Consider the following 13,229-nt stretch of genomic DNA (forward strand, 5'->3'; position numbering starts at 1 on the left):
TTAATGAGGACACCTCTCAGTTTCCTCCAAGCTAAATAGACCCTGCTCCCTCAGCCTTTCCTCATAAGGAAGATGTTCCACTTCCTTCAGCATCTTTGTGGCTCTGCACTGGACTCGTTCAAGCAGTTCCCTGTCCTTCTTGAACTGAGAGGCCCAGAACTGAACACACTACTCCAGAAGTGGCCTCACCAGGGCAGAGTAGAATGGGAGGAGACCCTCCCTCAACCTACTAACAATACCTCTTCTAATACACCCCAGGATTCCATTGGCCTTCTTAGCCACAAGGGCACATTGATGGCTCCCTTTCCCCTTCACTGCTCTCTAACAGGTCAATCCCCAGCCTATGCTGATACATGAGGTTGTTCTTTCCCAGATGCAAGATTCTCCACTTGCCCTCATTGAATTTCATTAAATTTCTCCCTGCCCAACTCTCCAGCCTGTCTACATCTCACTGAATGGCAGCACAGCCTTCAGGTGTGTCAGCCATTCCTTCCACTTTCATGTCATCATCAAACTTTCTGAGAGTGACTGTCCGCTCATCCAGGTTATTGATGAATATACTGAGTAGTATAGGTCCCAGTACTGACCCCTGAGGGATTCCACTAAATACATGTCTCTAACTAGACTCTGTCCCATTGACCACAACTCTCTGACTTCTTTCCTTCAACTGGTTCACAATTCACCTCAGATCATCCAGACCAGATCTGCAGTAACTCAGATCACATTTTTTGCTGCTGCTTTCTTATCTTGTTAAGGGCCCACTTTGACACCTAAGCCACCAGTTTGCAGAAGGAATTCCCAGTACTTTCAGAAACAGCCACAGCTACAGCTGAAGCTAACAGGTGTTATACTTCGAATGCAATGTTAAACAAACAGAAATTATTTAGCCATGAACTGCTCAAATTGACTACCCAAACACTTTAGCATTGTGCTTCAGTTACACCTCTATAAGATGGGAATCATTATTTCAGATTCAGTTTCCCAGAAGTATTGTGAAAAACATTGATGCTGATATCTATGACACTCTGCTCCAACAGATGTTGATAACCCTGTATTGAGAGACAAGTCTGAAAATATATCTAATAAAACCAGTACACGAACAGCATACTAGAGAAAGAGAAGCATATGAATTCTTATTGAACATTGAACAGGTGCACAGATATAATACAGTGTCCCGGGGAAAATAGAGTACAAAATGGCAAAAAAACCCAAACCAAACCAAAAACCAAACACAAAACCCAAACAAAAACCCCAAACAAACTAAGCAAAATAAAACACAAACAACAACAACAACGACAAACCCAACAAACTAAACAACCGACACTGAAACGCACAGGCCCAATAGAGTCAAATTAACGTTGCACAAAGTTTTACAACAGGGCAGTAAGAATGAAAATTATGTTTGCTACCATGTTTTATGGCTTCTAAAAAAAAACAAAACTAAAATCCTGCTAGAGTGTTTGTTAGTGTGGTAACACTGTTTCCACTAAAGGCTGAAAAACTGAAGAGATAATTCAATTTCATTCTCTTTACCGTTTAAGACATCTACACGTGTGAGTTTGAGAAAAGCAATAAAATATTCTCAATTAACCTTTTTAAAAAAGGGTAAGGTATAAATAGCTTGCCAACACATTTCCATTCTAACTCCTCTATAACAAATGGATTAATCACTGAGTAATTTAGTCAGATGCCTTGATGATAAAACTTGGGCAAATCCTTGATGTGTGTCCAGCACTTGAAAAATTGATACGTGGTTTTTTTGCTATGAGAAGCCTGTACAGATGGCCCTAGAACTGAGCAATTGTATTCAAAATGTTATTCCCAGAGGGCTGGCTGGCCAGCTGTATCTAACATGGAAATGTTTCTGTGAATTTAAAACTAAAAAACATTAAGTATGATGAAGAATACTGGAGAGAGCATTTAAATGTAATCCATTCACAGTTTAGAATAATTACGTCAATTGGCTGGAGTTGTCTCAAATGACGTTTTAACGGGCACAACTGCTAATCCAGCCATCTCAAACTACACCTAGAACTAAGATGCTAACTTTTTGGAAATTGCTCTTCAGTTACATCTTTCCAGCTGCCCTGGGTTTGGCCAATTGAATCCAAGGATGAATATTCAATACGTTGCTGATATCATGCCAGCTTCATGGGGCTCATAGTTCAGATTGTAACATGAGAGACATTCTGTTTCCAGTTGCTGCTTCTGGTTTCTGGTTTGGGGGAGTTGGTCTTTTAGGCTGGCTGCAGGCTTGGGGGGGTCATTTTTTATTACTGGCTTCTGCTTCTGCTTTTGCTGTGCTTGCAAGACAGGCTAAGGTCACATTGTATTGTTTCCATTAAACTACTTATCTCAACCTCAGGGCTGTTTCTCTCCCTTTTGGCAGGGGGGCAGGGAAGGGGAGGAAGGGGGGTTAGGTGGGGTCCGTGCTCACTTGTAAGAGCAGGCTGTCTTAAACCAGCACACCAGCTAACTACTTTCTTGGAAGGAAAGATATTTTCCACCTGCAAAAAGATGGGCTTACTAAAGAGGTCCAATATTTACTGTTCTACTGAGGAACATATGAGAGTGCTTTAAATCTGTTCAAACATAGAAAAATATGTTCTAGGCTCAACAGTTGGGAGCAGGAACCCAAACACATCTGTAGCAAGAAGATATTTTCAGATGATCATTTTGTTATAGCTTTACACAAGAGCCAGAAAATGAATCAAGTCTCACACATTAGGAGCAGCATCACTTCCTATATCCCAAGGAAGCTTTTGTGTTTCACATTAGCATCTTCCTGGAGTGCACCCATACCCTTCATAGCAGAATTTTGTACTGCCACCTGACAAAGTTGTATTCAGTCCAAGATTATGGTCTTTCCCATCTGCCAAGGGTTGAAAATGTAGTGAGAGAGTGTAGCGGTTTGAACCATGTAATATTCCCCACTATCAGAATCAGGAATTTATGACTATGGCATTTATGGCTGTCATGGCCCTGGAAAAGGAGAGTCTTGAGCTCTCTCACCTTCCTGGTCCTTGAGCAGGCTCCTGATCATAGGATTCATTCCACTGTGTTTTTGTGATCCTGATTAGATCATAGCACTGCAAGCATGCCAGCATCTCCAGCTCCTCCTGTTTATTGTCCATGCTGCCTGAATTTGCATGAAGGCATTTGAGCTGGGCCTCTGATGAAGTGCTTGGAGCCCCTGATGAAGTGCAGATGCTCTTCAGCTGGGCTACTGGTTTTGCCACCAGGGTTGTTATGCCATTCCTGAGGTCATCTTTAGTCAGAGTGGTTTTGTCCCCTTCCCCCTTTATATCTAGTTTGAAGCCCTCTCAATGAGCCCTGCCAGTTCATGACCCATGATCCTTTTCCCTCTCACAGTCATTCTAGCCACAAGTTGCAACTCTCCTTTAAGCTTCTAATCCTGTTTCATGTATTGTGCTTTGAGTGGGTACTCAAATTAAACATTCTCATTAAGAGACATTAAATTAACTAATGAGCAGAATTCAAGCAGAAGAAAGACCCATGCACATCAGGAAAAGGATGCAGAAAATACAAATACCTGCAGCTGCCAGTGAACTTGGTAGGAAGCAGAGATGGTTCAAAATAGTGGCTACTCTTAGTAGCTGCTTACCTGTTAAAAGTGTTTCTTCCTCTTACAAGGGTCTGATCCAAATTGTATTTTATGTCAACACATTTAATTTTCACAAAGTATTTCTCAGGTTGAGTGCAGAAGTGCTTAATTTTAGATACAAATCTGTGTCTTTCAGTTACCAGTGCAGACTACAAAGTATTTTAACATTGCCATGTGTCAATTCAGCATGCCAATGTATCCTAACTGGCTCTTTTTTAACTTCACTGTTGGCAGGAAAAGAAAGATGTGCTTAGCAGTCATGAGCGTTTATGCCTCAGCACTACTAAAGTATCTACTACTAAAGTCAGTTCTGAGATTGAATACAGCTGCAGAGGTTTGACAGTGACATAAAATACCTGTTTTTAATGTGCTGGGGAGAACCAAGACACTTGAAACTTCCATTGACCATGATAGCAAGCCGTGTGCAGAGGGCTTCACATTCTTCCATACTAAACAAAACAAAGTGAACACAAACAAAAAAAAACCCCTGTTATTATCCTAACAAATTATTATTCTTTTAATAATAGTGGGAAAAAATGATAATATTGTTTATACCCAACTTTAACTGAAGGGATCTGGACAGCTGCAAAAATGCTAACATGAAACCTTTGACTTTAAAGGCAACAGTCTAAATTATAACTTCAGTCAGTACATACCAAACATTACTACCACAGCTAGAAGACAGCCATAAATCAGAATTTATGGGTTTACTCCAAAACTAAGCGGAGAATTCTGGCCACAATACAAACATTTTATTACCACAAGCAAATATCTGATAAGCAATCTCAGAAATGCCACTGAGTGTGACAGATAGGAACTCTGTTATTCTCTGCAATATGTTTGTGGTCATTCTGATCTGAAGGATACAGGGAGAAGAATGAAGTCTGCTGAGTGCATGCCTTTGAAAAGGTACACCTCTTGCATAATGGATAACTTTAAAAAGTAGTTACCCTTATTCTTATTGACAGACAGAAGAAGATACAAAATACTACAATCCAAAGAGAATTTAGGACATGGAAATAAAGTTGAATAGAAAAGTAGGCTCCAGTTAGATGCAGCTACTTCAGTTGAAAAATAATAACTTTGACTTGTAAAGCTTAGGACATATGGTGTGCCATTCGACATAGTTTACAGAGTTGGGTGAGTAGTTCTTCCAAAACATTGCTTCAGGCATAGGACATAAATCAGGACATATTTATCATCTCAAACAGGAAACAAAGTTGTCTCATGTTCCTGCAACTGTGCGCACAAAAGAATTGTCTTGTGTGCCTCAGTGTTCTGATTTCAGCTGGGGTAGAGCAAATTTTCTCCTAACAACTGGTACAGTGTTGTGTTCTGGATTTAGTGCAAGAATGATGTTGATAACACACTGATGTTTTAGTTGTGGCTAAGTAGTGCTTATCCTAAGTTAAGCATTTCTCAGTTTCCCATGCTCTGCCAGCAAGCAGGAACATAAGAAGCTGGGAGGGAGCATGGCCAGGACAGCTGGCCTGAACTAGCCAAAGGGAGATTCTATAACAAAATGTCATGCTGAGTATATAAACAAGAGGAGAGATAGACAGGAGGGGCAGATATCTGCTTGGGCATCAATCAGTGGGTGATGAGTAATTGGTTTTAACATCACTTGTCGTCTCTTGGTTTTAATTTCTCTCTCTTTTATCTTTATTATTATTATATTCCTTTTCATTACAATTATTAATTACTACAATATTATTGTTGTTGTTGTTATATTATCTTTTATTTTAGCTATTAAACCATTCTTATCTCAGCTCATGAGTGTTACTCCTGTTGTTTCGATTCTCTTTTCCATCCCACTGGGAGGGAGGCAGTGAGTTAGCAGGTGTGTGGTGCTCAGTTGCTAGTTGGGGTTAAGCACAACACTTAGCATGTGCCAGTCCAAATTAAAGTGCTTTTACTGAACAAGGATGGCAATTAGGTACCCTCCTAGAAATAATTTCCTTAAAATAGGATAGGGATATCATGACAATTGCCACACCACTATACCATTATATTTGGAACAGATGGGGAGAAGGCTTGCTAATACACCTTCCCACAAATCAGGAAGTTATCTGAGTCTCTTTGGGATGCAGTAACTCCTCGTTCTCGTGTGGGCATAGCACTGCCCAGCTGTGGGAATATAACAAAAATTTAGGTCTTTGTGGACACTTACTACAACCTCACTCTTCCTTTCTTCAAAATAAAAGTTAAGCATTGTCCCTGAAAATGAAGTAGACCTCAAAAACTAATTTTTACATAAGAAACCATCTCTGTAACTTTTGCACGTATTTTCTGAGAGCATGAAGATTCACTTCCTAAGAAAAATTCCTTTACCTATTCAAGCAGTCTTTGAAAGAATCTCAAATAAATCTCCAATGGCCTTCAGCAAACAGATAAAATAATTTATCCTTTCCCCACCTTGGTACACAATGTCTTATCAAATAGAAATAAAATACGTGCACTATCAACGTACTTATATCTGCTTCAGGTCATTCATCTGTAGAACTGAATGAGTAGTTAGTAACAGTTTGATGGATTTTGTTTGTTTGTTTACAGTATATTAATAATGAGACCTCAGTTCTCTTTTGTTTAGCTGGTGTTTGACAACCACAGGTTGTTAACCTGTACAGAAAAGTCAAAACATATTGTTTCACGAAAATTGCTCATCTCAATTCGCAACACATAACATATCTTCCCTAAATGACTGAGCTGGTAAGTACTTGGGGATCAAATGCAGGTACATGGTATTCAAGATTCAGGTTCTGTAAATAGAATACTATAAAACCTTTGAGAGCATTTTCCCTTCAATAACATAACATATACATGTACAGAGACAATAAATACATTTTGAGAACATCTGAAGAAAAATATTAACAATATCTACAAAACATTGAAGGAAGTTTTGCTTTGTCTATGCTTCATCTATCCTTTGGCTGAAATGTTACATTACTCTTTTGGTTAATAAGTTCTGTCCTCTCTGGTCATGTTTTCATATTCTCTCCCCCATTTAAAGCTATTTTATATATGATTATATGTACCATACTATATTCCCTAAGGAAACATTCAATTTATTCCATTTTACCATAGATGTTACAAAACAGTATTGATGTTTCCTCCATCAAATTAATATGCCAGTGACCATACCAGAAAACTGACATGGTATTTAATGTAGATAGACCCTTCTAAGAGAACAAGGTCACTCCTAGTGTTTCCAGTAGTGCACACAGAGACAGAGAATAGCTGAGGCATCTGTCTTTAGGATGCCATGGCATATTTAGGATCTACACAATTTCAGTTTGCACAATTAGGAAGGAATTGCCATAAAATAACAAGGCACATTTCCCATGAGGGTGAGCATACCTTCAGAATATGCCTTTTTGCTTTTATTTGAGAGCAGGTCAGGAGAGAGAAAGGAAATATGCTAGCTGTTTGGATAAGGGTCTCACCTGTGGGATGTCAGCACAGCTGCACAACCATCCTGAACTTCCTTCAGGATGGTTTTCCAAAGGTAACGTTTAGAGCAGGGATCCATCCCAGAGCTTGGCTCATCCTATAGGAAAAATGAAAATCACAATACAGCAGCATGGGAAAAACATATTAGAGTTCCAGCCCAGCCAGAAGAATTTAAAAGTCACTATGAAATAATATATTTTTTTTCTAAAACAAAACAAAACAAAACAAATAACAACAACAAAAAAGCCAGGAAGTGACTTAAGAGACACCGTGACCATTTTTTTGCTGTAACACATATAATTCTAAATTTATAGAAGGCACTTTCTATTAAACACATTTATTACAACATGCTTTTATATTAGATAATAATAATAATATATTTATAAATATTTATTTGACAACATGCATGTACATATGAACTTTTTAATAGGAGAGAATTTCAGGTGTTTTTCCTCACTTTCTGGGAAGGTTTGGTTCCTCTTTCTTCCACACAAGGACATCTGCCATGAGGACAAATGACTGGAAAAGTCCTGTAACTCCTGGCTGCCTGTACTACCCATTCTGTAGGTGTGTATAGTAATTTTGGATTTGACATCCTCTAGGAGTTACTCCCAGAGTCTCTTCAAGAGGAACTCTCACGCAGAGGGGAGAATCCACAGAATTAAATAACCACCTAGTCAGTGCTGCCCAATGCAAACCACTTTGCAAATCCATTTCCCATTCACATGGCTTTCATGGAGAAAGAAGTACAGCTACAAAAAGTACATTTTCCCTTCCTACCTAATCCTGCTGTCCTCACTGTATCAAATTTTGACTTCATCTACCCTTGGAAAGAGAAGGAGAGATAGGTGTTTGTCAAAGTACAGTCTTTGTTACTATAAAACCAGGAAGAAGGAAACTCTTCCAGTTGTCCTTTCTATTTCAGAGGGTTGTCAGCACCTGTTAGGGTGGTATGGCCTTGGCCAATATATTTGCATCAAAGAATTCCAGCTGAAACCTGTAAGCAAAGTTCTCAAGAAACAGGGCAAACAAAATATCTGCTAGCTTTCTAAAGACAGTCAAAAGTTTTTAAGCATTTGACATGAGAAGACATTTTTCTTTTCTCCTGTCATTACATATGCAATAATCTGTGCCCTGCAGCAAGTAGGTTGAAATGAATACTTGCAATAGGACACTTTCATAAAGGTGTTAAAAAACAGTTAGAACATTTTAAGATCAGGAAAAGCACTGATTTAAAATTATTTCCTCCTTTTACTAACCAAATCCAGAGACAGTCTAAGCATAAAATCCAGATAAATAAACCAACTCAGAAGTGATAGGGAGTTAGAAGCAGCAAAACATGTTTGAGCTTCTGAAATATTAGAATAAACCTTTATTAGAATAAACCAAACCAGGTTGGAAGAGACCTTCAAGATCATCGTGTCCAACCCATCAACCAATCCAACCCACCCAAACAGCTAACCCATGGCACCAAGCACCCCAGCAAGTCTCCTCCTGAACACCTTCAATGACGGCGACTGTGGTTGTGGTTAGCCTGTGCTCTATTACTGGAAGCACTGGTTCCCCCCCACCCCTGCCCAAACCTGGGAAGCAGATTCCCTCACAGGTTTATTCTACTACTAAAGTAGATTAATATTTCCTAGCCAATGCCTAAGAAAGGTATCTTCTCTAGTGAAAAAAAAAAAGGCAAAAGGCATTTTTTAGACTGGAAAGTTTCAAGCCTAAATGAGCTGAGGATGCAAGTGCCAAAACAGTATGTATGATATAATTCAGAATAATATAATGCAGGAGTAATCCTTTGTGTGATTTGTGAATAAATAAATAATTTAAAAAACAGAACCAGCCAGCCTTATGGTGCATTTTATAGCAAGGGATATGAATAGCCTGAAAAAGATGGGCAGCAACAGGACTATCTTGGATGAGCCAGGGAATTATAAGCCTGTCAGCCTGACCTCAGTGCCAGGCAAGATCATGGAACAGGTCATCCTGAGTGCAATAACACAACACTTAGAGGATGGCCAAGGGATCAGGCTCAGCCAACATGGATTTAGGAAGGGCAGGTCCTGCCTGACCAGCCTGATCTCTTTCTACAAGCAGGTGACCTGCCTGGTGGATGTGGGGAGGCCTGTGGATGTAGTTTACCTGGACTTCAGCAAGGCCTTTGACACCGTCCCCCATAGCAAACTTTTGGCCAAGCTGTCAGCCCATGGCTTGGACAGCAGCACTCTGAGCTGGGTAGGGAACTGGCTGGAGGCTGAGCCCAGAGAGTGGTGGTGAATGGTGTCACATCCAGCTGGTGGCCAGTCAGTAGTGGAGTCCCCCAGGGATCAGTGTTGGGCCCCATCCTCTTTAACATCTTTATTGATGATCTGGATGAGGGCATTGAGTCTATCAGTAAATTTGCTGATGACACCAAGCTGGAGGCAGGAGTTGATCTGCTAGAGGGTAGAGAGGCTTTGCAGAGAGACCTCGACAGGCTGGACAGGGCAGAGGCCAAGGGCATGAGATTGAACACATCCAAGTGCCGGGTTCTGCACATTGGCCACAACAACCCCATGCAGTGCTACAGGCTGGGGTCAGAGTGGCTGGAGAGCAGCCAGGCAGAGAGGGACCTGGGGGTGCTGGTTGATGCTAGGCTGAACATGAGCCTGCAGTGTGCCCAGGCAGCCAGGAGGGCCAATGGCATCCTGGCCTGCATCAGGAACAGTGTGGCCAGCAGGAGCAGGGAGGTCATTCTGCCCCTGTACACTGCACTGGTTAGGCCACACCTCGAGTCCTGTGTCCAGTTCTGGGGCCCTCAGTTTAGGAAGGAGGTCGACTTGCTGGAACGAGTCCAGAGAAGGGCAATGAAGTTGGTGAGGGGTTTGGAACACAAGCCCTATGAGGAGAGACTGAGGGAGCTGGGGCTGCTTAGCCTGTAGAGGAGGAGACTCAGGGGTGACCTTATTGCTCTCTACAACTACCTGAAGGGGGGTTGTAGAGAAGCAGAGGTTGGTCTCTTCTCCCAGGCAGCCAGCACCAGAACAAGAGGACACAGTCTCAGGCTGCACCAGGGGAGGTTCAGGCTGGAGGTCAGGAGAAAGTTTTACACAGAGAGTGATTGCCCACTGGAATGGGCTGCCCGGGAAGGTGGTGGAGTCGCCGTCACTGGAGGTGTTCAGGAGGAGACTTGACAGGGTGCTTGGTGCCATGGGTTAGTTGATTAGGTGGTGTTGGATGATAGGTTGGACGCGACGATCTTGAAGGTCTCTTCCAACCTGATCTATTCTATTCTATTCTATTCTATTCTATCTTCAAAGTATAAATGAAAATAAGAATCTTACTTCTTAAAGAAGCTAGTAGACTTGTTCCTATGGATTTCCCCATTTGGCCATGGGATGCTACAATTGCATTTATGTGTTTTGAGGATCCTTTTTATTTTTTTTTTCCTCCCTGCTCACTAAACTACCCCAATGGGGAAAATAAAAGAAAAAAAAGGAGGAAAATAAAGGACAGGAAAAAAAAGAATGAACAACTTTACTTTGTAATTTTGTGGATCTTGGAGAATAAAATAAGTGTTCATATACTAGAACAAAGAGGACAGTTGTACATCTATGCACCAATTACTCCCTGACTGCTCTGTGAACTACATGATTTTTCTCTAGAGTCAAATACAGGACAATGAAACTCAGTTTAACGCATTTATCATACACACAGTATTATCTTTACTCACCAGTAAAAGTATTTGGGGTTTACCAACTAAAGCTACAGCAGTAGAGAGCTTCCTCTTTGTGCCAGCACTGTATGTTCTCACCAGTTTGTCAGCGTGGGCACTGAGGTGTAACCGATTAACGAGATCCTCCGAGACCTGTGGTTTAGAAATTTGAAGGCCAGCAAAGATGAGCCAAATGAGGTAGCATTCTTGCCCAGATTGAAAGAACATAGTTATTGTATATGCTATTTCCTTATTTATCCCAGTTGCTTCATGTTATTACTTTTAAATTCTGCTCCAGGACGCCTTAGTTCTCCACAAAGGATCAGGATTTCCTTCTACAAAAAAACTTGGGTTTGTCATTGCTTGTAACAGACATTTGCACTCATTTTGTGTGGATGGGTCAATGATCTACAATGTTCCTCATTTCACCTTGTTCTCCAGTACTTGTTCAATCGAACATCTTAGAGACTGAAAATTCAGAAGACAAAATTCTGCATCAGCCACAAAAAGCTGCAAATGGCAGTAAAGCAAGTCACAGGTTGAGGATTTAGAGTTTCTTAAAGACAAAAGGTAATTTAGGGTTAAATTACTATACTTTTCTAGTAACTGAGAGGGGTAAGCTGGCCCAGCCTTTTTGGTTGTGATCCAAGTAAGCTGGGCAGGCACATGAGCGCAGCTGGAGAAAATGTTTACGCTGTCCTAGTGTCCAAGGATCCCTCAAATACTGGTGCTGTAGAATTTTAAATGTAGCAAAAGCCTTTCTCCATCTGTTTCAACTATCACAGCCGAACCATCCAGACAGACCTCAAGCAAAAACGCAGCAGACACAAGAGCATTTCTTCTAGTCATCCCTGCAAGACGCACCCTGCAAATCAGCAGGTATTTAGCGTCATGTCGCTGGGTGTCTGTATCAAGGGCCTGCCAGGGAGATCCAGTTCCTGGGTGTTCAATGGCAGGATGGCCGTCGCCACATCCCTCAGGAGGTGGTGAACAGGGTAGCCACTATGGTGCAGCCCACAAACAAGAAAGAGACACAGTCAGTTTTGGGACTTGTGGGCTTCTGGAAAATGCACATTCCCGGGTACAGTCAAATTGTGAAGCCTCTCTTCCATGTAACAAGGAAGAAAAATGATTTTGTGTGGGGACCTGAGCAGCAGGTGGCGTTTGACCAGATCAAATGAGAGGTGGTCCATGCTATGGCTCTGGGACCTGTTCGAACTGGGCCAGATATCAAGAATGTGCTGTACACTGCGGCTGGTGAGAATGGTCCTACGTGGAGCTTGTGGCAGAAGGCTCCTGGTGAAACCAGGGGCAGGCCCCTAGGTTTCTGGAGTAAGGGGTACAAAGGCTCTGAGGCCAACTACACCGCGACAGAGAAGGAAATCCTAGCTGCCTATGAGGGCGTCTGGGCTGCCTCTGAGGTAATTGGGACCAGTATGGCTTCAGCCTGTATGTACTATGTCTGGGAAATTCTTGTGGGGAAAAAAAAAGAAGTAGAAGCCTGGTGCCCTATTACTTGAGAGAAAATGCCAAAGCATCCCCAATATCATGATGCATTCTTTTTCTTCCCTTTGAGCTACCTTCAGCAAAAAGTAAGAAAGGACTGGAAGGAATAATCAGATCAGTTGGACAGTCTCAAATCAATTCAGAAAATCCAACAGGAAAAAAATGTATCAGCAAACAATACTGTGAATTAATATTCACTATCCATTTCAAACAAACTGTCAGGAGCATAATCATATTCTTTAGAAGAGAGTTTTTTGTAAATTCCTTAAAAAGTTGTTAAATTATTAATGATCCTTTTAGCAAGATTTTTCACTGTTATGTATAAAAGTAAGAGACAGTTCTGAGACCAAGGTCTCTATAAGCAGGAACAATGCTGCAATAGTGAGGATCTCCAGTATTCTAGTGTGGTTCATTGCATGGCTGTTAATAGTTGCTTGAATCTGATGTGCTTTAATGTACAACCTGACAGCAATTCATGTCCTGAGATAAAACCTACATGTCATAAATATTACTCTTACTACATTAAATGCAGGGAGGCTTGGTTGTTAGTTTATGTTGGTTTGGTTTATTGGCTGTTTTTTTAATGCTTAATCAACAGCCATTAAACCACTCACATCTGAAATGTTCAATTCTTCTGCTATTTCAGATTTAATTCACAGTGGTTTACATTTATTTAGACACTATTGTTGCATAGCAGTAGAAGTGCTGCAAATTCAAACCTTGAATAGCATTAGAATTGATCAAACATCTAAGGTATAGTCTAAGACATAGTAGCTGCTCTTTTTGTTTGTTTGGTTGGTTGGGTTTGTTCATTGGGCTTTTATTTTGTCTGGTTGGCTTTGTGTTTCGTGTTTTATTCAAACATCTAAACAGCTTGCAAAGAATCATCTCTAAAGTACGTGATAGACTGCTTATCTACTCTACTAGATTTACACAACTTTACTACCACAGGGA

General features: G+C 40.9%; 1 protein-coding gene across 1 annotated transcript in view; it reads right to left on the reverse strand.

Moving 5' to 3' along the window:
- Positions 1–13,229, reverse strand: part of ABCA13 (ATP binding cassette subfamily A member 13) — a 190,164-nt gene that overhangs the window by 15,186 nt on the left and 161,749 nt on the right. The window contains exons 50-52 of the mRNA XM_068147726.1: positions 10,788–10,922; positions 7,069–7,172; positions 3,982–4,074 (exon numbers count right to left, since the gene is read on the reverse strand). Coding sequence (XP_068003827.1) covers positions 3,982–4,074; positions 7,069–7,172; positions 10,788–10,922 — 332 coding nt within the window. The remainder of the gene's footprint in view (positions 1–3,981; positions 4,075–7,068; positions 7,173–10,787; positions 10,923–13,229) is intronic.

Source organism: Melanerpes formicivorus, unplaced genomic scaffold, assembly GCF_026170545.1.
Source record: "Melanerpes formicivorus ecotype bairdi unplaced genomic scaffold, bMelFor1.0.p_v2 SCAF_15, whole genome shotgun sequence".
NCBI classification, from domain to species: domain Eukaryota; kingdom Metazoa; phylum Chordata; class Aves; order Piciformes; family Picidae; genus Melanerpes; species Melanerpes formicivorus.